Genomic DNA, 23,852 nt, shown 5'->3' on the forward strand with positions numbered 1-23,852 from the left:
CGGGCCTGGCCTCCTGCAGCTCCTGCCAGGCCGAGGGGGAGTCCTTTCCCTTCCCCAAGCCTAGAGTCTGTCGTATTCAGCTCAAGCACCTACGTCCAGCTCATCAGATGCTTGAACTGGAGAAGAATTTGCGTGATCGGAGCCCAACCACTTCCCACTACACGCAAAGACCTTGAAGACGAGGGACAGCAACTCCATGGTAGCCTGGTCTCCTGCCCTTCCCAGTGGGACAGCCTGACCACAGATGTCCCAGCTGCTCCGCTTTCCATCCTTAGCCATTACCCCCTGCCCTGAAATGAGGAGGCCGTGGCCAAAATGCAGTGAGAACGACTAGAGCTTTAATGGACATTCAGTAACTTCTCAGTGACCATTTTCCATCTTTTTCCAAGGGGCTCAAGCTGCCAGTATTGCCACCCCACTGAATGCTGAGGGACGGGGGTGGACAGGGTGAGTAAGGGGTGTAGTACCCTGACTCCAGGCCCCTGAGCAGGGCAAGGGTCAGACACTGTTGAGTGGTGATAGTGGGCCATTCATGCTGGGGCAGGGCTGGCAGCGCTAAGGTGGGTCTAGGGCACCATCCTCCACCATTTGAAGGCAAAGGGCACCCGGCGGATGTTGGCACAGGAGCAGAAGTCTCCGATTTCAGTCAGGTAGCAGTCAAAGTCATTAATGAAGGTGCACTGGAATCCCAGGGGCTCTAGCAACTGGCGGATCTTTTCCTCCAGGCAGCAGGTACCATTGATCTGGGGCCCAAAAGGCTTGGGGATGCCCAGGTTCTGGCCCATCACGATCATCTGCAGCTGTCAGAGAGGCAGTTAGGATGAACAGGGGTCAGAGCCGTGGAGGAAAGGCCCCTGTCCCTCTTCTAAGGAAGGAAGGCCACTGGGCTTATTGCAAGGGAAAACCCAGCTGCCTCTGTGGCTGGGCTAGACCAGGAAAGACAAGCACAGGGTACCCCTTCTCCAAGCCTGTGCTCAGACAGACATCGCCAATCCATCCGAGCAAACTCCACCCCACTCTGCTTAACCCTCCAATGACTCCTGATATATTTCTCAATAGCAAAACCAAAATCTTGCCCAGCTGAGGTCTGCCAACTTCCCTGTTGCGTCCTCTACTGCATTTCTCTTGTCCTGGCCTTCTAGTCTTGTTTGTGCCATAATCTTGCCTACCTCTACTGGAATGCTCTCTACGCCCGGCTTTGCCATTGGACTTCTGTCCATTTTTCACGTCTTAATTCTAGCATCTCTTCCTCAGAAGCAGCTTCTCCCACCATTACCCATACCTCCCTACTCCCAGGGCCTATGTAGCCTCCTACTGCATGCCCAGAGGGCCTCACTGGTCTTGTAAAAAAGAACCCCGTGTGATTGAATGCAGGGCCTGTGTCCCTGGGGCTCAGAGAAGAGGCCTGGAAGTGTTTAAGGAATTGATGAGCCCAAGTGTCTCAATTCATTCTAAGCACCTATGTGATGGGGCACAGTGGTGAGAGAAAGGTCAGATGTAGGCCACGGTTGGAAGGCTTGGCCTTAGCAGGGGTCTCGCATATACCCACACCCCCAAATTCCCAATTCCTGTTCTAAATAGGGTGCTGCCCAGATACATGGACAGGAAGCTGAGCCCATGGTCTCATGGGCTCAGGGAGCTTGCCCATGGTCTCATGGCCAGCAGACAGCTTTACCCCCTCCACTCTGGTGGAGCCCAGCGTCCCCGTCTGTGAGGTGGGCCCTTGAAGTTGGTCCCTGTTTGGCAAGTCGTCCAGCCTGGGCCCCCGCCCACCTGCTCCCTGGAGGGGTCTTCTCTAACTGGGGGAGAGAAGGGCTTTCACCTCTCTCCCTCTCAGGCGCCACTGTCTGCTGGACCCCGCCTCCGTAGTCTAGCACCGTGTCTGTCAAGAGACTGGCCAGAGTCGGCCAGACTGCCCCCAGCCCCAGCCCGGGGACACCCAGCCAGCACCCTGCACCCCTCACCAGGTCAGGGAAGTAGGGCCTCGCGTAGAGTTTCTCGGTCTGCTCGCTGGAGGGGATGTTGGCGATATGCTCCAGGCAGAAGAGCTGCGGGATGTCGATGATGTCCTGTTCCTCCAGGCCCAGCTCCCTTTTCAGGATACTGCGGTTCAGGTCGATGCACTTCTGCGGGGCGGGAAAGGGCCGGGAGGGCAGCGAGTTTGTCGGGTACCGGCTGCCAGCCCGAAGCAGCTGCATCTCCTCGGCACCGACTGCAGGCGGGGAGCCGGCGCTCTGAAGTCGGGGCTCAGAGCAAAGGCCTGGTCTCGAGAGGCCGGGATCCCTCAGCTCATCAGCGCCAGGGCAGCCCCTAGTCCTAATTCTGCAGTAGCATGGGGCCCATTAGCCCTCAGTCCTGGCCAGAGTGGGGGACCTGGGCGAGGGCAAGAATAGGTCCTCAAAGCCAGGCACTTGCTCCCATCCTTAGGAAGGGACACCAGCAGTGGACTCCCGGGGCACTTCCCTGCCCAGACCAGCTAATACCCAATGCCTGAGCATCTCCTAGGTCTTGACATAGTGCTCATGACCTCACACCCACGGTGCATGTCACCAGGGCTCAGAGATGCTGTTTGGACCCCCACCTGGCTGCTGCCCACCCTGCTGTGCCTGGAGGCCTCCCCTGTTTCAGCAAAGGTCAGGGCACAGAGCTTGCCTTGGCCGGGAGCCATAAGGACTCAGTGGACCAAGCGATTTTGTGCTGACGGGTGACCTTGGGCCTGTCATCGTCCTTTCTCCAGGCCGTGGCTTCCCCGCTAGAAGGTATTTAATTTCTGGAAAGTCTGCTTCTCACAGCCTGTGATTCACATTTTAAGGGACCTGAGGTGCTGGGTGATTCTGACTCTGAGCTGAAGGGCCGCTTCCTCCAGGAGTGTTGAGAAGGCCCTGGTGTGTTCTCTGGTGCCCAGAGCTTCCTAGAGAAGCCAGGGTCGGGGAGGTCTTCTGTCAGGAGCACTGTCTTCGCGTCCAACACTAGGTGACTTGGGGCTCAAACCTGGTTCCCCAGTTCATCGGCTCAGGCTGGTGGCTTTCTTCTGAGCCTTGCTATCCTCATAGACAAGGTGGGTTTACTTCATAGGGTTATTTTGAGGATTAGAGTAAGGTATCGTGTGTGATGCTTGGTCATAGTTATTGCTCAGTTAGGGACCTGTTGCCAAGGTGGTCCCTGCCTCCCCCTGCCTTTTGGAGAAGGTCCCCAATCCTGGGCCCCTACCTCCACATAGGCGTTCTGCTTCCTCATGTTTTCATCAGCCAGAAGTTGATTGATGGTATTGGCCTCCCTCCCTGTAGGAAGGAGGAGAGGGCGGGCAGGCCTGTGGGCCAGGGGGGCGGGCCATGTGGTCCAGGGCTGGGCAGACTCCAGTCCTGGGCACAGATGGCTGGGTATATTCTCTGGCCAGTGACGACGGTGGGTGGCCTGACTGGCCTCCAGGGACCCATTCTAGGTCAAACGTCACATGTGGGGACTCAGCAGGGTCCATGAAAGCGCAGGAGGACTTCCACTGCCACAACCGGCCACTCGGTCCCGGGTCGGAGGGGAGGAGCCTGGGATCGGGTCTGAGGCGGGCAGCCTGGACCAGGTGAGCAAGGGCTATCGGCCCCCACTCACCTGGGCGCCTCCACGCCTTCTGGGTACAGCCTGGCTACCTGCCACGTATGATCTTGCCCGGGTTATTTAACTTTGTTCTTCAGTTGCTCCACTTGGCCATCAGCTGGGATAACACAAGGTCTTTGGTGTGTGACAGGTGGCTCATAAGACAGGTCGCCTTCCATAAGCCCTCCTAGAACCATGAGATCCTGGGCCCCACCTCAGAATTTGATCTGAAATTCTGCATTTCTCACAAGCTCCCAGGTGATACTGAAGCTGGTGGTCCTCAGGCCACACGTCGAGAACTTCACCCCCTCCCCCACACTCCCTTTCTAGGTTTCCAGAAGGTTTAGAACAGAACTGCTGTGGCACCAGGCCCCACAATCTCTGCTTGTCCACTTACGTCTTCCTGCAGGGTGACCAGGAGACCCTGAAGTCCCAACACCCAGGTACTTAACCCAACCTTCCCCGAAGACATCCAGACACCAGTGTTGGTAGCATCTGGTCTGTCCCCCACCGCGTGGAGCCATCCATGTGTTAAGTTCCCCTTTGCATATATCCTGGCAGCCTCTCAGCCATCCCCGAATTTCTGGCTGATCTGCCTGTCCTGTCCTAGTACCACCAGAATTACCCTGAAAGAGAACAAGATGTTCTAATATGGTACATTTCATGCTTTTATGCTTCCCTAGCATCCTTTTCTATCAGGAGGAACCAAGTAGAAATGGTTCTCTAGAAAGGACATCTGGGACCGAGGAGCTGCCCTCTATTGCGGAGGCGGGGGGGTCCCCTTACCATTAGAAAGGAGCTGATCTTTTCTAATCCCTTCAAACAGACGTGCGTCTCCATAGCCCTCCTTCTGTTTCTCCTTGAACAGTTTGTAGCAGGAGCTGGGGCTGGCCAGGAGCAGCCAGAAGTCCTGGGAATCAAAGAACTAGGGTCAGATTCTAGCTTCCCTTCCCCAAGTCTCTGAAAGAGGGTGGGAGACATCCTCTCCAGCCTCCAACACAGACCTTTTTGTCCTCCACCTTGTACTGTGTGGGGATGAAGCACATGAACTCATAGGCATGGCCAGTCATCAGCCAGTCGGAGAAGAGTTCCACTGGGTCCTGGACCTGCTGGGCGTAGAGGAAGTCCCGGAGGGTCTTGCTCAGGTTCCGGCAGTCCTTGCTAAAGGGAAGACGGAAAGAACAGCCCGTGAGCTGGCATGGCCCAGGTGGGCTGCCAGCAACTCGGTGAGTGCCAGGCTACCTTCGGGTAACTGGCCGCTCTACCCATTGGCTGGTCCATAGGGGGCTGGGGTGGTTATGAAGGATCCCTTACCACTGTAGAGCACAGGGAACTATATTCAATACCTTGTGAGAAATCATAATGGAAAAGACTATGAAAAAGAATATGTAGACAAGTATAACTGAGTCACTTTGTACAGCAGAAATTAACACCACATTGTAAGTCAACTATACCTCCATAGAAATTTTAAAAAGAATCCTTTACTCTGGCTCAACTCAGGACTGAGCCAGTGGATTCTGGATGAAGACTGAACCCTGGGACACAAGTATTTCCTGGATTTAGATGAGCGGGCACCGAGAAATCTAGCCACACATCTTGTGGCAGCAACATCATGTTGGGTCAATAGGCCAACCAGATTTAGCATGCTTCAATTTAAACCCTGGAATCACCACTCAATGAGTGGTTTGCCTGCTTTTTCTACCTCTAGTCTCCTACATGAATCAAAGACTCAGAGGTCCTGACTTGACGGTTTAAGGTCCAGAGCAGATGACCTGCTGAGTCCTCTGGGAATCAGGTGGGTCCAGGTGAACTACAAGAATCCCTCCCTTTGGTTTTAAGGCATCTGGCCACTACCTGGCCTCTTGCCTCACCTGGGGTAAAAGCTGCTGCCAATGAGGATCCTGCCTAGAGGGTATTCTTTCCCTTGGGCCTTGACAGGTGGGGACACCATCAGGTTCCCAATGGAATCTATGCTGGCCACCGTATGGTCCTGGGTGCGTTGGGTCATGTAGCCAACCCCAGGGCTCTGGAAGGAGACCCAGCAGGGGCAGGGTGTTAGGAGGGACAGGCGTTAAGCCTCAGTCTTACCCCATTCCAGACTCAGTAGATTCCCACACCCCCTTCCCCCAGAGGCCACCTGGGCCCTCTCCCCTGGCACCCATCACTTCCAGCAGGCACCAGGCCTGAGAGGTTGGACCAAGTTCAGATCAGTCAAACCGAGCCCCCACCAGTGAGTATTTCATGGGGAAATCGTCGAGCTTGGGGAGCCGAGGGGTGTCGAGGACCAAGGAAATAGTCTTGTGGGGAGCCTGGGTGTAGCAGAAGGCCATCTCATCCTGGAGGACACAGGGAAACAAGTTGTGAGTTTCTCTCGCTCCATCAGCTGCTTTCCCGCATCCAGTTTTCCAGCCACAAGGGCTCCCTGTACACGGGCCACCTCCAGAGAGCAGGTGCAGGGAGAACCCCCTTCTTCCTGCCACCTCCTGCTCAGCCCTCAAAACCCTGCACAGGCATCCCCCCCTTCTTGGGGATTTTCCCTGGCCTGTCCTTCTGTTCATCAGGTTTAAAACCTGATGAGTCACCTAAGATTCTTCCTCCACTCGTCCCCTGCACCGAATCCACGAACAAGCCTTGTTGGCTTTATTTCCAAAATATGTTCCGAGTGGACTCCTCTCTGGTACTATTCAGGGGAAGCCACCTGGGGAAGACCACCTCTTCCCCATGTGACTGTCAGGCCCTCCAATCGGCATCTCTTCTATTCCTGCCCCTTCCTAAGGTTGGCGCTCTATTTCTCAGCCAGAGGTTCTTTTTAAAACCTAAGTCAGGGGCTTCCCGGGTGGTGCAGTGGTTGAGAGTCCACCTGCCGATGCAGGGGACGCGGGTTCATGCCCCGATCCGGGAAGATTCCACATGCCGCGGAGCAGCTGGGCCCGTGAGCCATGGCCGCTTGGGCCTGCGCATCTGGAGCCTGTGCTCCGCAACGGGAGAGGCCACAACAGAGAGAGGCCCGCGTACCGCAAAAAAAACAAAAACAAAAAAACCTAATTCAGAACATTCAACTCCCCTGATTCATACCATTCAACGTCATCTTGTTTGGTTTTGTTTTTGCTGCACCAGCGCAGCTCGCGGGCTTTTAGTTCCCCAACCAGGGATCAAACCCGGGCCCTTGGTGGTGAGAGCACAGAGTCTTAACCACTGGACTGCCAGGGAATTCCCCTTGTCTTGCTTGGGATTGGTTTCTTCTCTTCCTTACCTTTGTGTAAAAGGTCCCCGATAGATAATTTAGCTCTTACCTACCTCTGACGGTAGTTCACTCTGATCTGGCCACACCGGCTTTTCTGTTCCTCACGTGGTAGATCTTCAGTCGGCTGTTTCTGTGCCTGAAGGGCTCCTACTTCTAATCCACCCCCAACCCCAATCTTTGCATGGCCAGCTCCTTGCCTCCCACGTTTAAAGACGTTCCTGACCACGCAAAGCGCCAAGGTAAATCTAGTAACTCACTAGATCATATCATTTTCTTGCTTTCATGGTACTTAGAGTTCTATCACGGCAAGATCAAGGGCAGAAGTCGGCCCCTTTCTCCTTCATCGCTACTACTTAGGTCCTCGTCATTTGTGACTACAGACCAGACGTCAAAAGACTGGGCTCGACACTTCCTGCTCAGCCAGGGTCAAGCTGGACCCTGGGGCAGTGCCCCAGGCCTGCCAGCCTGTAGCTGGAGGCATCAGCCCTTCAGACACCTGGGCCTTAGGGTTAGGTGCTCTGTGGTCTCGAACGTGTACGTTTTGGTATGGGAGGAGGTGGGACTCTAAGCGTTACCCCTTAGTGGCTAGGACTTGGGCAAGTCATTTCATCTCAGCCACCACTGACCTCCTAAGAACAAAGCCGCCCCTGGTTAGTCTTAGCTCTGCTGGAAGCCTGAACAGAAGCTGGTGAAGTTTGTTGTATGTGCCGCACATGGTGTCTCCCCCACCCCTCCCCCACAGGTGGGGGGTTACCTGGAGCCACCTGCCCAGGCGGTTGGGGTCCTCGTAGACAGATGCCACCTGGATGTTACTCCTCTCGCTTAGCTCCATCACTGTGTTCACGAAGCCCTGGACCTGCAGCTCTCTGCCACGGGAGATAAGCCGGCTCTAGGAAGGCCTCCAAGGCTCCCCAGCTGGTCATGACCTCTCTGTCACAGGGGAAGGGGGAACCTCCTCCTGGTCAGGAGAGATGATGCCCCTGCCCATGAGGTAAGCAGAGCTGCTGTCCCCCCACTTCATGGAGCACCAATTGGTAAGCTCAGGGTGTGCCTTGCCCGGAATCACTTGGTTTACCTCATGGCAAAGTCAGGTCAAGAATTGCTAGTGTCTCCTTAAAAAACTAAAAACGGAACTACCATATGACCCATGATTATGGGTCATAATTATGATCATAATTCAAAAGATACATACACCCCAATGTTCATTGCAGCACTATTTACAATAGCCAGGTCATGGAAGCAACTTAAATGTCCATCAGCAGACGAATGGTTAAAGGAGATGTGGTGCATATATGCAATGGGATATTACTCAGCCATAAAAAGAATGAAACAATGCCATTTGCAGCAACATGGATGGACCTAGAGATTATCATACTAAGTGGAGTAAGTCAGACACAGAAAGACAAATATCATGTGATATCGCTTATATGTGGACTCAAAAAAAAAGGGTACAGATGAGCTTATTTACAAAACAGAAGTAGAGTCAACGGTTGTAGAAAACAAACTTATGGTTACCAGGGGGGAAAGGGGAGGAGGGATAAATTGGGATTGACATATACATGTTACTATAAATAAAATAGATAACTAATGAAGACCTACTGTATAGCACAGAGAACTCTACTCAACATTCTGTAATAACCTATACGGGAAAAGAATCTAGAAAAGAATGGATATATGTATAACTGAATCACTTTGCTGTACACCTAAAACTAACACAAAATTGTAGATCAACTATACTCCAATAAAAATTTTTTAAAATTACTAGTGTCAGTCTCCACTCTCATGTCCTAAGACCCTGCTTGTCCCTACTCTGCGGTCACATTCCACTCCCTGCCCCAGTGATCTAGGAAATGCCCCCAGGCTCTCCTGCCTTGATCTACCCAGAGGGCTGACTCCTCTCACCGCAAGGGGGCTGTACTTTTCTCCCGAGAAGCCAAGAAGCCTAGTGCCCCCTTGAGATGGCCAGCAAGGTTGTCATATTCATATGGTTGGCAGGGGTGGGTCTTGAGCCCTGAGGTCTTAGTGCCATCATGTATAGCACCAGGCTTACAGGTCCACAGTGCACATCCATTCCTTGTTGGAGAGAAACAGTGATGTTTGGGGCTGACGTTGAGACCACCCATTTTACCAACAGGTCCTCATGAGCTGAATGCCAGCAAGGTCACCATTGGGAAGTGTGAAAAATTTGGATTCTAATCCAGGTCCAAAGCTTGAATTGCTATTCCATGCTACTGTTCCAAAGAACCTATTTTTCAATTCTACACAGACAAGACTGCAGGGAACTGGCCAGCCTGATAAGGTCTGAAACAGTCTGAGATGTGTGCTGGGGGAGGAAGTGTAGCCCCAGTCTTGTACACCATCTGTGGCAAAGCTGGATCAAGCCGTGCCTGAATACCACCCTTATGGGAGAGTCTTAGAAGATCAGAGTCTCAGTAGATGCCTCCTGTGAGTGAACTGTCTTCAGATACAAAAGACAAGAAAGATCTTATACCTGGATATCAGTTGTCAGCAAAATCCCTCGAGCTCTTCCCTTTTACCTTCTCATTCTGAAGCCTGGCATTCCTCTGTGGACCCAACTTCCTAGCAGCCCTCCCGTGGAAGAGCTATTTTTCTTCTTTCCCTCCACTGAGTCTGGAGGAGGGATGGACGTACTCCTTGCCATGAGGTGCTACAGCCAGGCCACCGTGACCTCTTCAGATCCTTGACTTGACAAGGTCTTATTTCTACCCTCCCATCCTAATGGTCTCACCACCTCCAAGATCAACTGTCCAGTTCCATCACCTCCATCTTCCCTGCTCACTTTGCTCCCTGGGCCAGCAGCTTGATATCACTGTGATGCCTGGCCCTCAACTGCTTTTATTCCCATCACCCCGTGTCTTTTCTTTTCTCCTTATCTAACTTTGAGTCTGTGACGCATCATAATAATTATACCCTTATCCTTCCCCTTGGCCTTATCTGCCTGGCAAAACTACAACCCTGCTTAGATTCAGTTCTACATTTCTTCTTCCCTAGAGCTCGTTACCAAAAATAGTTGGAGAAAAACCACAGTGACGGTTCTCTAAGTTGGCAACTTCAACAGGTCCTTAGCACCAGACAGCATCCTACCACTAACAGTTCCTCTAGTCAATTTGCTCCTACAAAGTGGGTGAGCTGTCCTATCTATTAAGGCCAATGTGACCTGTTCGCTTTTTCCCCACCAAGTTTCCCCCTTCTCTGCTGGATCACATCCATTAGCATTATTCTTTGCTTCCCTTAAGAAACAGCCTTCCCTTTCCCAAATCCCCTTCAGACCACTTCTCTGGCGTTTTGCAGAGTACTCCCCTCCCATTCATTCCTTCGACGCAATTGTGACCCCACCACACTTTCAAACCCACCACTCAGGATCACGCTCTGCACAGTGGCCTCCATCTTGCCAAACCCAGTGGGCACTTTATTCTCCTCGGAATTTCCCATGGTTGGCCTCTTACCAGGTATCACCCTCCCCTCACCTCTGGGTCTCCGCTCTCCTGGTTTTCATCTGAACTTCTTCCTTCTCAGGCTCCTTTGCTAGGTTCTTGTCTGGAGCCGAGGGTTCGACGGCTCTAGAGCTCACTTCTCAGGCATCTTCCCAATATATTCCCTCCTCCTCTGAGCTCAGCTAGGCCTGTGGTTCTGAATACCCACAACGTGCCAGGGCCCCCCCATCTCCAGCTGCCAGACCTTCCCTTGAGCTCCAGACACTTAGAAACGTAACGGGTGTCTCTAGCTTTATGTCTCTAGAGCCAAAGCACGAATTGACCCCCCCCCCCCAGGCAGGGACACCACCATTCATCTCGTTGCATACCCCAAACCCAGGGGACACTCCTGTTTCTTTGCATCCCATCCCTCAGCTAACTTGGGGGCTGGGGAGCCTACCTTCCAAGCAATCCTGAATCTAATCACTGCGCTCCCACCGCCCCGGCCCGAGCCATGGCTGCGTCTGGCCCACGTGATCGCAATGGCTGAACTGGTTCCTTTTATTTGTACCTCTGGTTTTCCACGTGGCCGGAGTGGTTGTGCAGAACCCTGGATGGTTTCCCACGGGTTTTACCTGCCAGAGTCTTTTCTCCCCTCCTCCAGCCGCATAGCTAGAGATCGTTCCTGGCCTCCCTGCCGTTAGGTGTGGCCTGCACCTCTTCAGGCCATTGGCACGTGAGCAGAGCAATTCAGAAGCCTTCCAGACTCCAGCAGCGACAAATGGGTGGCTTTGCCCGGACTTTGGCTCTTCCCCTTTCCTAGGGGCCGGGCCTCAGAAGTGCCTGTGCTCAGCCTCCATCATAAAGATGAAGCTGCCGGCCCAGGGGAAAGCATTATCACAGCCTGAAAGGAACCAGGGCCCCTGACCGCCACTGTGGGCAACTAGGTGGGAGAAAGTTGACTTTAAACCACTGTCCAGGGGTCCGTTACAGTCCCGGAGGCTACGCCCTAATACGTTGAGGCCCTGCTCACCTTGCCCTGTCGCCCCTCCCCCTCCTCTTGCCTGCTCTCTCCTGGTTCTGCAGGCTTCCCTGCTGTCCCTATAACGATCTCATCCTTACCCCTCCATCCTTTTACCTGGCTTTATAGCCCTGGATCCTACCTGAAACCATGCTGTTTGTCTGTCTCCCCTTAAGACCAGAGGGGGACTGCCGTGGTCACGGCTCCAGCCCTAGCCTTGTAAGTATCCAAACAAGCATTGGGTGGCTGCCTCAGGTGGAAGGATTTCACATTCCTGGTGAGAAGTCTAATCATCTTTACCCACCCCGCCGACAGACAGGAGAGCCTGCCAGTTATAGAAAAGACTCGGTCCAGGCAGCCGGAGGGTTTCTTACCTGCACAGGTATACCTCTAGAGGCATCTGGGTGCTGGAGACAAAGACGCAAGGAGCTACCCGGAACACCACGGTGTCTTTGTACACCACGGTCTCTGGAATCGACTGCGATGTGAGACGAGGTGCTGCTGGTGACCTGGTTCCCCGTCCACCTTCTCCCCCTCCCCCACACTGGGCCTCGAGCTGCTCAGCCCAGCCCACCTCCGGGCCCTTACCTGTCCTCCACAGGCTCTTACCCAAAGGTGACATGACACCCTAGCTCCACCCACCATGCTCCCATTTTCTGCCCAGCTGTGACAGGTCTCCCTTCCCCCACAGTCCCTGCTCTGAGGGCCGCTCTTCTACCCGGGGATGTACCAGGTCTTGAGACTCTTCCACCAGGGAGGCCGAGTAGGAAATCAAGCCCGAGAAGCTGGCGGATGGGAACTCTAAGGCTTCAACGTAGAAGGTTTCCTCCAAGTCATCCTCGACGGGGGCCAAGTTGTAGGTGTGCTGGTCAGGCCCCAGCACCAGCTCGAAGGTGCTAGAGCTGTCTTCTAGGAAGGAGAGAAGGACAGATCGGCTGCTGAAGGAGCCTGGTGCCCATCACCACACCCAATGGCACGTTCCTCAGGTCAGAAGTCGGGCCGGGAGTCCCAGGACAGAGGGGGCCAAGATGGCTTTTCGGCCCCTAGGTTCCTGGTGTTTAGGGCTTAGTGGACAGCAGGTGTTTGTTCACAAACGGGGGCCAGTTACTCACTCTTCAAAGACCTGTCGGGAGCCGGGACTCAGATAAAAACACCTGCCTTCAAGAGGCGAAGGCTCATGATGGGCCTATGCTTTGGCCAGCCTTGGGGAGAATATCGTAAGTCTTCAAGATGAGAAGCTGTACAGAGATAGGCTTGGAAGCCTCACCCAAACACTCCGACACAAGCTGGGGCCATGGCCTGCTTCACCGGCCTCTTGCTCTGGGTTGCAACACAGTGATCACCCGAGTGGGGCTGTGGCTCGCCTCGCAGACTGGCTCCAGGCGGTTCTGCAGAAGAACCTCGTCGCAAGGGCTAGGGGTGCTGGCTGCAGGCTTGGCCTTAGCGTGTGGCACGGCCAGCTGGACAGCTCCAGCGCTGGGGATGTACCTAGGCGGCCTCCTGCTTCTAGTCTGCCTGGAGGCTTCCTCGCTTGCCCTGAGCCAGACCTTGAGGGGGCGAGACCAGATGACCACCCCTTGCGTCCCTGCAGGGCCCCCGCCCAGGGTTCGCAAGAGGCGTGCTTGGCGTGCTGTGGGGCTGGACGGTGACTGCCCACCACCTGGTCTCCCTCCAGCTGCTGGGGGCCTTCTCTAGTATCTAGTCGCCTGCGCTTAGGCACAGTTAACGTTTCTCATGGACTTACTACATGCCGGCACCTGGGGTCGGGGCTCGGACTCACTTGCGGCCTCACCATCCTTTGGGGCAGGTGCTGTAACGATCACCCCCACTATACAGCAAAGGGTTACCACAACAGTTACCTTTACCCAGGAGGCCCTTTCTGCCTTCGCTCAGCTTACCTGAGCGCTCACCACCTCCACTCCCCAAGCCCCTGCTTGGAACTCGGCTGTCTGTCCATCTGCCCTAGGCTTTGAGGGCAGGTAATATCCTTATCCTTCTAGAGCAGGAGCCCCGGGGCACAGAGGAAAGTCTCCCTTGAACTGTGCTCCTTTCTTCTACCTCCTATGTGCCCCTGGGCTTAGAGGTAGGGCAGTTGCCCTTTGATCTTCAATGGTACTTCTAGACCATCTCTTCATTCCTCAAGAATCCTGTCCCTTTGAGGGACACGCTATCAGATAATGCCACCTGCCCCCTTCCTCGCTGTACCTGACTACCACCCTTTCCATCCTCCGTGGATTGTTCTAGAACTGGCTTGTCTCCACCACTAGGCTGCTGGGTACCATTTACACCATAGACCAGACCATCCAGTCCGCTTCTGCGACCTCATTTCAATGAACTTGAGTTCTGCATCATCTTAGACGCCAATGTCAAGGCTCATGGCTCGGATACCACCTCCAAGACAGATGCGGCGTCTCTTCTTTCAGTCTTTCCAGCTCATCTACAGTCTCATTCCAGCCCCAAACCTTTCTACACGGCCGATTCCCACCCTCCACCCTCACTCCCCTTTGCACCCTCCTCACGTTCCAAGACACATTACCTGACCCACTACCCTGCACATGCCGTCAGCTCCCACACCAAGACCTCAACCCTGGCATTCAAGCAGCTGGAGAAAGCCACACTTTCTAGATCTTTTTAGATCTTTCCTAAAAGAAAGATCTTTTAGGATATGATCAAACCTCAGAGGGGGCCTCCGCTGTACTTGGAAACACTATTTTGTGGCCATTAACTCTCCCTCTTCCCATATTCTGAGTACTGTGTATCCATTCCTATAATTTTCTCCTGAATCTATTTCACCACCCCTGTTGGATGGATCCCATCTGCACATGGATATGCTGTGTTCTACCATCTTCAGACACTGTTCCCCACCCCCACCCCATGCCCCACCCAGTTATTACCGCCACATACTTCCCTTTATGGCAGACTCCTTCCGTGGTCTATGTTCGCTGTGCCTGCCCATTTTACTCTTTTTTTTGGCTGCGCTGCGCAACTTGTGGGATCTTAGTTCCCTCAGGGATCGAAGCTGGGCCACCGCAGTGAAAGTGCTGAGTCCTAGCCACTGGACCTCCAGGGAACTCCCTACTCTTGTTTATCCCCACTGTTCTTTTTATCCCCACTGTTCTTATCAAGGTCACTAATGACCAGCTTTGAAAACCAACTTTCCCACTGATCTGGGCATCTTAGTCACTCAACCGCGCTGATCATAGTTGATCACTGCTTTCATGCAAGTGTTTTCCTTTCTTTCCTCGAACCTTATGCTCTGGCTTTCAATTTCTCTGGAAATTTCTTAAATTCCTTTGCTCTATCTTTTAGACTATGGCTCTCCAACTTCAGCTCAACTCAGCTTCACCTGGAGGATATGTTAACACAGTGTGCTGTGTTGCCCTACCCTAAATTTTTGAATACTTTAAAAGGCAGGTAGGTAGCCTGAAGTATGGCATCTTGGGCGGGTACACACATCCCTGGCCTCCTGAGCAGGGTCCAAGGCCCATCCAGCCCAGCCCACCTCAGAGCTGCCTGGACATAGTGGGCTTCATAGGACCAGAACAGCCCTCGTGGCCTGAACCAGGCCTAGAGCCACAGTTTCTAAGGCTCATTTCTAGCCCACATGTCAAAGGACCACATACAACCTGGGCTGCCTTTTCTGCTAGTCCAAGGTCACTTCCAATCCAGCTGTGACCTAGGTCTGCAGAAGAGAGGGAACAGCTGCCTCGGAGCTGAGGCCCCCGAGCGTGGGCAAGGAGGGAGCTGCGGCACGCTCCCCCACGCTGGACACAGAGGTGGCCCACCGCAAACCACATGCTCCCCAGTTGCCCAGCTGAAGCTAGACTTGGCTTTTAAAGAAAGTAGCAAAGAGTTAAATCTTAATTGAGAGGCACTGAATACTGAACCCGTTTAGGGAAATCCAAAGACTTGTGTGTTGAAGGGTATTTTGCTGGAGTTGGGCACATCCACTGTCTAAGCCAGCAGCCCTCCCTGCTTTCATCTGTAGAATAAGGACATACCACCTGCCTGCCACGTGGCACCTGGGCTGTGTGGTACCTGGGCCGGTTGTGCTAGCATACCTGCCACTCTGGCCTCCCAGCCTCTGAATTCTCAAAACCTAATACAGCCAAGTCTCGGTTAAGAAACAGATGGATTCACCTGGCAGGAATACTCGGGAAAAGACATTAATCTATACAAGGCTATAGCCACCATTTCATCTAATGCCCACCTCTCTTCATACGGCTATGAAAGTCCTGTAGGAGAGGCACGATCATCGCCCCCACTGGGGAAAGTGGCTTGGAGGTACAATGACTCACCCACGTGTATAGACTTACTCCATGGTGAAGGTGGCAGCCAGAAGATCCCAGGGACACAAGTCCGGCTGTAATAGACCCTGACCTGTTGCTCTCGGTCCCCAGCTGGCTTCTGACGGGGACCCTGCCGGGAGCAGGTGTGGCCACAACTGGCCCTGGCATGTGGAGAAACACTCACTTTGTGGCCGGTAGACTCTTGCCTTCTCCGACTCTTCCTTGGAGGTGTGGAGAACCACCCGGCATTTCTTTAAAATGCAGCTGGGTCCCTGAACTCTCAGTATCATCTGGGACAGACTCTTTGTTTCTGAGCAAAAGACAAGGCAAAGATTCAGGGGCTTCTGGAGGCCAGCGCTCCAGGGATGGAGGGAGCTGTAGGGTCGGGGTGGAGGGGCTTGTATCCTGGAGCACCGAGGACCCTGTGCCTCCCGCTCTGGCCTAGGCCTGCATCATTGTCTCTGCTACTTGCTGCACGTATGGCTACAGGCAACTTGCCGCGGCTGGGGCCCACTCTGAGTGAGGGTGGCATCTACCCCATCAGTTGTAAGGGGTAGATGGTCCCCACAAACACCTGGAACAGGGCCTGGCATGGTCAGTTCAGCGTGCGTTCCCCCCCAGCCTTGGTGTGAACCAGGAAATCCCATTCTACTGCTGGGACCTGGAATCTACGTCCAGACCACAAGTCAGGACCAGATCCAAGAGGGCTTTGGCTAGGACACTCAGGGTCCTGCCCCAGGCTACAAGAGGGTTTTTAGGAAGGGTCTTGCCTACCCCTTGTGTGTCTTCATTTAGTCTTCTCAACCACCTGTGATGTCCGTTTTATCATTCCCATTTTACAGATGGCAAAACAAGACCAGGGAACTTAACATACTCAAGTTCATGGCCAGGAAGTAACTGTTTGTTACCTGACATCAGAGCCCATGTTCTTGTCAAGGGGCCCCTTTCTGCCCAGTTACACGCTTTCAAGCCATTGAAAAGAGACTTGATGGTCCCAGAGCAGGGACATCAGCCTGGAATCTGGGTTTGCTGAGGGGTGGAGCAGTGAAGCCCCAGGGGAGGCAGAGCCCAGGGAGGAAAGTGGGTGATGGTCCTTGGTCAGCGGCCAGTTCTCACCCTCTGTAGAGAACACCTTGCTCTTCCTGTCCACGAGCTGGTGAGCGTCAGCAGGGCTGCAGTTCACAAGAAGGATAGCACCCCAGCCCTTGGGGCCCCAGACCCAGTTTTTCTGTAAAGAAGACAGGAATGTTGGTTCAGGCAGAAGCCAGGTTAAGTCCTTGGCTTTGCAGATGCTACTCCACCTCAGGGGCAGAGTCAAGCCTTTCTCCAGGGCGACAGGGACCTCTAGATCAGACTTTGCTCACTCAAGTACCTACAGGGACAGGACAGTAACATCAGGTAAGCGGGCTGAGAGGAAGGCGGAGATCTAGATGTGGGTTACCAGTTTCCTACCTTGGCTCAGTGTCAGGGGAGGAGGGGTCCGGGGCAAACTGGAGGAGACATGTCCCATCTGAAGGGGGCAGCTGACCCTCCGGCCTTGTTGGTTACACGACCAGGCTAAGATGGGAGACTAGTGCCACCAGACATTCTAATCTTTTGGAAGAGCTAGAAATTGACGTCATCAGTGCTGATTTGTATTGTAGCCACTTGACACTCTGAAGGCCAAATGGAGTCTGTGGGCCAGATCTGGCTCCTGGGCGCCTGGCCTGCTTCCCATCCCCGGCAGCCTCACCTTAGCCTGCTTGTCATTGGTCTCGAAGTGCCCACTGCGGTAGACATCCACGTCCAGGGAGAGCTCTGCAACAGGAGGGAGAGGCCTCAACCGTCTAGACCAGCTGGATGCAGCCTTGGAGCTGTAGGTAAGTCCCCAGGGCTGCCTAAGGCTGGTATCAGGGTCCTCCAGCCTCTGGGGCATGCTGCCGGCTTGGAAGAAATTTCCTCAGAGGCAGACAGTGTCTCGTGAGCAAGCCTGGAGAGGCCCAGGTATTCATGTATCTCCCCCAACCTCTTGGGAGGCCACAACACAAGTCCACTGTGGTCATGAGGCCACTTGTGCCTCTTGGCTTCTTCCCAGGTGATTCCTACGTGGAAGGCCCTCCTCCCCAGCCTCTGGGAGAGCTCTTGGCCCCCTAGGACACAGCCAGGGCTCAATACACGGCGATTCCAGCCCCTTCAGAGCTTGAGGATCTAGGCTTCTGCCCAAGTATCACCACAGAGGCTCCTTCTGGGTCTTTACATCCCACCTTCCACCACTCCCCACCCTGCTGACCACCACGTGGCTTCACCCCGGTCGTATTTTTGTTCCTAACTCTTGACATTCAGCGTGCTACTTCTCAACTGGAATGTCAGGGCCAAGGGCACAGACCTCGTTTACTGCTGTCCACTCAGCACCTGGCAAGGATGCCCGTCGCCAAGCAGGTACTGTTCTAGGTCCTGGGGATACAGCAGCGCACAGGACAGGCCCTGTCTCCTTTGATCTTAGGATGTATGTGTGCGTACCCATGCACACATGCGCCAGTGGCAAGGGGTGAAGAAATAAGTAAAATACATATTATGTCCAATGGTAAAATGCCGCAGGGAACAAGGGGGTGGAGGGGGTGTCTCAGTTTTGGATCAGAAAAGTCTTCTAAGTGTGAACAGAGACCTGCAGGAGGCAAGAGAGTGACCCGTATAAGTATCTGGGGTAAAAGCAATTAGAATAGGAAGTGCATGGTGGGAACTTCAAGGGTCAGAGAGGCCAGTGTGCCTAGGACAGGATGAACAAACGAAGAGAAAGAGGCCGTGGGTTAGAGGTAGCGTAGGGGCCAGCTGAGGTAGGTTGTGTAGGTAACGGTGATGCCAGCTTTAATCTGAGGGTGGGCAAGCGGTAGGAGGCTTTGATTGGGAGAGACGTTATCTGATAGCCTTTTAGAGAGATGCCTCTCTGGGGGCCGAATTGAGACTGGACCTGTAGAGGATCAAGGATGGAGGAGGGAACCGCACTAGGGACCTGTCGGTGACCCAGGCAGAGATGACCATGCCTCGGACCAGGCTGAGAGCTTTGGAAGTGGCTGGTGGCTGGATTCAAGCTAGACTTAAGGCAACACCGACAAGATTCATGATCAACACGGGCTAAGAGGAAAGTAAGGGCGACACCAAGGGCTTGGGCCTGACCAGCTGGAAGGATGGAGCTTCTAGCACCATGTGGGAGACTACTAGGAAAGAGGCACTTGGGGGTAGAGGGAATCAGTTCAATTTGGGGTGTATTAAGTTTGGTTCAGACTCCACGCTTCCCATGCAGGGGCGCCGGTTTGATCCCTGGTCAGGGAACTAAGATCCCACATGCCAGCAGGGTAGGGCCAAAAAAATAGATAAATAAAATTAAAAGAAGAAATGTTGATCTGAAAATTGCATATCGCTTTCTCTGAAACACTCTCCTAGGGTAATTTGATCTGGTTTGACATATAGGAAAACTGCCTATCACTCTAAGTATTCAACAAATGTTACCTGTTATTACAAAAAAAGGTTTGAGACATTGGTCAGACACTCAGGAAGCTATGTTGGTGAGTAGACCCCCCAAGTTTATGAGCGATGCTGGGCTAGAGAGTTTTGCGAGTCACCTGTGGGCTGTGTGCAGAGCCACGTGACCGGCTGCCTGAGCCCGGCAGCACTGCACTGACAGGCGGGGTCGGGGGGTGTGGCCAAAGGATCCAGCACAGGGATCTGAGAAGGAAAGGCCAGCTGCAGAGGGGCAAAGCCGAGCGCAGGGTCCCTAAGTGGCTCAAGAAAGGACCACCAGTGTCGTGAACACTGAGGACAGGTCCAGGAAGAGGAAGAGCATAGACCACTGAACTGAGTGCAGTAGAAGGTGTTCAGGGGTTCGATGAGGACAGCATTGGTGGTAGGGGTCTGGTCTGAGCAGGTTCAAGGGAAAGTGAGGAAAAACTAAGGATGCAGGGAGGTGGGGGAGTGGAGTTTGAAGACAACATAGAATCAGGTCTAAGAACAGACATTATAGCTGGTTCCTTAAGATAATAGGCACAGGGCTTCCCTGGTGGTGCAGTGGTTGAGAGTCCGCCTGCCGATGCAGGGAACACGGGTTCGTGCCCCGGTCCGGGAAGACCCCACATGCCGCGGAGCGGCTGAACCCGTGAGCCATGGCCGCTGAGCCTGCATGTCCGGAGCCTGTGCTCCGCAGCGGGAGAGGCCACAACAGTGGGGGCCCGGAAACCCAAAAAAAAAAAAAAAAAAAAAAGAGAATAGGCATAATAACTTGTTCCTATTAAGGGAATAGATATAGTTTGTTCTGGAACAATCTAAAGAGGAGGGCAGGAGGGGTAGTGGCTTCCTACATCAGTAAGAACTGCTGAAGGAATGTTATTGAATGAGAGGGGAAAGAGTCTGGTATGGTTAAGATTAACTTGGGACCAGACACATCATCCATTGCAACAGAGGAAGCGGAATGTAGGACCCTGACACAGGTAGGTGGATGATGTGAACACATGGGGTCCCGATGGCCTCTGTTCTGGTCAGAGAATGAGGTCAGCAGTGAGCTTTGAGGGACCATGGGAACGGGTACTGTGTGAATCCACCTGTGACCCACAGGAGGCATCTCGTTACAGGGAGAGCCCCCTTCAGCTCCTCTGGCCTCTGCAAAGCCCACCCCTCCTCTCCAGGGCTGGGAGGACACTCACCAATGCTCGTGAGGTACAGCACAGCTGTGGCCATGGGGACATCCTCATTGTGCTGGTAGTAGGAGACCGAAACCTGTGGAGACAGCACCCAGCACCCATGGGAGCACTAGAGGGCAGGGGGGCCAGAGCAGGACCCTGAGCCATGTACCTGTGTCTGGCCGTTTGACCTTGGTCTTGAGTTAGTTTCTGAGCTTCCGGTGCCTTGCTGTGAGCCAGTACAGTCACCGTACTGTAATAACCCCCGTGTATAACAAGATGTGACCCTCCAGGCCCTTCCACACCGAGGCCTCACAACAACCCATCCAGGTGGGCTCTACCCGCAAGGGCAGAGAGATCGAGGGACTAAATCATTCAGCCAGAAAAAGGGGTGGCATAGAATTTACAGTCTTGGCTGTCCAGCTCTAGAGGTCAAGCTTTAAGTCACACGATACATCCTCCCCACTCTACCTGCCCCTCCTGGGACCCCACCTGTTGCCCCATGAGATGGGTCATGAGGATGTGGGGCCTCCAATGGGTTAAGCTGCCCAGAAGGAAGCAGGACACTGGGGGCGGGACAGTCTTTCCTGTGCCCCACACCAAGCTCTGCTTCCAGAGGAGTCTTCAGACAAAGACCTGCCTTTCAGCCACTGGCCTTGACCACAGGCCTTCACCACGAACCACGGAACTAGCCATTAGCTGGGGCCAGGAGTAAGCATCTCACTGTCGATGGTGCTGGAGGCTGAGCCCTGGGCAGAGAACACGTCTCAGCTCCTCTAGGCTCAGCTGGGCCACATCACAGCCTCCACCCTTATCTGTGAGATGCTCAGTCTTACCTAAGTGTACCACCTGCCTGTTAGGGAGTTGCCTGCCCTGCGCACAGTGTAGAGAGGGGTGTGCTGCCCTCAGTCAGCCCTGCTTAGTCCTCTGCTAACTACCCTCCAGAAAGTTCTGCCAACACGAGTCCCCTGGTCCTGAAAGTGCTTCCTCAGCTGTTCTCACCCTCAGCTTCACATTGGAGTCACCTGGGAGCTGTGAAGCCCCAGAGGTTGATTTGATTGGCAGAGGGTGTGGCCTGGGCATCAAGTGGTTCTAATCACTCAGAACCACCACTAACCATTCAGACTCTGATGAGCCTGTTTTACGAGGTGGAAGGGCACCTCTCCCTCACAGGGGCTCTGTTAGGGTGACAGCCTGCCCAGGGGAAAGGGCACGGACTTGGGCTTAGATCCCGGACCTGTCCCACGGTAGTTATGCTATTTAGGTTTACAGGGGTCTCTCTAGCTCTGTTTCCTTGTTATGTAAAAGGAGGTAATGCCAGCCTCTGGAAATTCAACTCATGACACCTAGTGCTCAGCGTTGAACTCAGCGCAGCTCTTGAGGTTCATCAAGAGGCTGGGAGATCAGTCTTAGCCAAAAAGCCCATTTGAGTTCTGCTGCTGAAACCTTTTAAGCCAGACTTCAAAAGCAGCTAATTTGGAAGCTGGTGTCCTGGTCCGAAGCACACATGGAGGAGACAGACATGCTTGAGCTTGCATCCCTGTTCAGCTGATTACTGGCTTGGGCAGAGCACTTCCCTCACTCAGTGCCTCAGTTTCTTCGTCTGTAAAATGGGGTCACGGAGTGCCCACCTCACAGGTTTGCTGCAAGCACTAAGGTCAGATGTGCAAAACATTTGGCACTGAATTTCTCATAGACTCAGAGCTCAGGAAACGTCAGCTGTTAGAAGGGAGACCCCAGGGGTCGTGTTAGCTCCATCTCCCGGGGGAGTCCCCCTCATCTTCCCCCCAGGACCTACCTTGCCCTTGTCGTTGGCAGAGCTTGGGGATGTCATCCCCACCAGCACGTTCGTGGGATGTGACAGGGGCCACCAGTTCATGGCAGCCTCCTCCCCGATCTTTACTGGGTCTGTGCCATAGATTTGGACCATGACTCCCGGAGAGCTATCGACGGTGAAGGACTCGCACTGCTGCGGGGCACACCTAGGTAGCCCGGCAAGGAGATAGAAGTTGGGGCACAAGAGCCTCACCTCCTCGGCCTAGAGTGCAGCTGGTGTGGAGGGGAGTGCCCCCCCAGCCTCTCAGGTGCTGAGACACCCTAACTTATGGTCAGGGCAGTTTTGGGGTCCTAACACAACTTCAGCCTTACTCTTACCATGCCCTGCTCCAAGGACCCCCATGTCCCCCCTCCGACAAGCTCCAGCCCAGACCCCATCCTCCCACTGACACTCTAGAAGTTACCAAGCTATCAATACATCTTATTTATAAACTCCTGACTTCCAAGGTGGGGAGAGCCACTTGTCTCAGCCACAAGGGATCCCTACAGGGGAAAAACATTCGGAGGTCTGTGCCGTGACCTGGGGAAGACATGGACTCGTGAGTCACCTCCCCACCGAAGCTCCAGCTCACGGGAGCCTCCCTCACTCAATCCTCACGGCTGCGCTGGGAGCCAACCTTACCCCCATTTCACACGTAAGGGGACCAAGAAGGGGCAAGGCTCTTGCTTCTACGGCCCCACAGCCCATGAGGGGCAGAAGCAGGACTGGGGGACCCTTAAAGACCCAAACTAGGCTCCCTGAGATGAGGCAGGACAGCAGGGTAATATACGGAGAATGGAGGTAACCCCCAACTCCCGCATAACCCAAGGGCAGCCTCAGGAGGGCAACGAGGCACCAGCCCGGCCCCGCCCCCAGCTCCTCACCCATTGACATCCAAGTAGATTTCCATGCCCTGCACACAAATGGCATGGGCAGGGCTGTCCAAGGACAGATGGACAGTGCTCTGGAAGGACATGGCACGGCCCTCCAAGCTGACCACCCCCAGACCTGCTCAGCAGCCCTCACACAGTGGCCTCGGACGACCCCGGGGCTCCCCCATCGCCCTGCCCTCTTATGGGCTCAGGGCCTCTCCAGCCCGCCCCCTTGTTAAGCAGCTACCCAAGTGTAACTGATTTTCTCCATGCAGGTTTGCTGGGAAGAAGGGAGGTGCCAAGGAGCAGCTGGGGTCAGAGTCCGCGCATCACGAATTTATGAAGCACCTAGTGCCTGCAGACCCTCGGAGGCTGAGGCTGGCTGCCTACGTCTCCAGCCTCCAGCTGGGAGCAAGAGGGGCTCTGGGAAGCTGGTGCCTGGGACTGGTCAACCTGGCCATGGCGCTGGAGGCTTAACTCAGCTGGAAGCTGTTAGGAGCAAATATCTGTAGGGGGGTGCATGGGGCAGTGGTCAGGAGTGGGGCACGTGGCAGCACCTCTAGGCTCTGGGGCCTGGATTCTAAGGTGTGTGTTTCTTGGAAATTGATGAGGTAAGGCACAAAGTGCTGGACCAGTGGTCCTCAGCACTCTGGTGGTTGCAAAAATGATCCGGGGATGGGGGCTTCTTCTTTTCTTTTTTTTTTTTTTGCGGTACGCGGGCCTCTCACTGTTGTGGCCTCTTCCACTGCGAGCACAGACTCCGGATGCGCAGGCTCAGCGGCCATGGCTCACGGGCCCAGCCGCTCTGCGGCATGTGGTATCTTCCCAGACCGGGGCACGAACCCGTGTCCCCTGCATCGGCAGGTGGACTCTCAACCACTGCGCCACCAGGGAAGCCCTGGGGACTTCTTAAAGTTGCAAATTCCTGGGGTGTGG

At 54.2% G+C, this 23,852-nt stretch overlaps 1 protein-coding gene across 1 annotated transcript; it reads right to left on the reverse strand.

Moving 5' to 3' along the window:
• Nucleotides 1-325: 325 nt before the first annotated feature.
• PADI6 (peptidyl arginine deiminase 6) lies at nt 326-23,020 on the reverse strand. The gene is made up of 16 exons (XM_027109999.1): nt 22,929-23,020; nt 22,027-22,210; nt 20,253-20,325; nt 17,312-17,376; nt 16,696-16,807; nt 15,764-15,889; nt 12,021-12,199; nt 11,665-11,768; nt 7,590-7,701; nt 5,820-5,927; nt 5,463-5,617; nt 4,596-4,752; nt 4,378-4,501; nt 3,211-3,281; nt 1,965-2,126; nt 326-800 (listed from the first exon to the last, which is right to left on the reverse strand). The coding sequence occupies exons 1-16, from the start codon at nt 23,018-23,020 to the stop codon at nt 567-569; spliced, it is 2,058 nt and encodes a 685-aa protein (XP_026965800.1). The 3' UTR covers nt 326-566.
• Nucleotides 23,021-23,852: the final 832 nt, after the last annotated feature.

The sequence above is a fragment of the Aethalodelphis obliquidens genome, unplaced genomic scaffold (assembly GCF_003676395.1).
Source record: "Aethalodelphis obliquidens isolate GAN/ISIS:26980383/991018 unplaced genomic scaffold, ASM367639v1 scaffold9, whole genome shotgun sequence".
Lineage (NCBI taxonomy): Eukaryota > Metazoa > Chordata > Mammalia > Artiodactyla > Delphinidae > Aethalodelphis > Aethalodelphis obliquidens.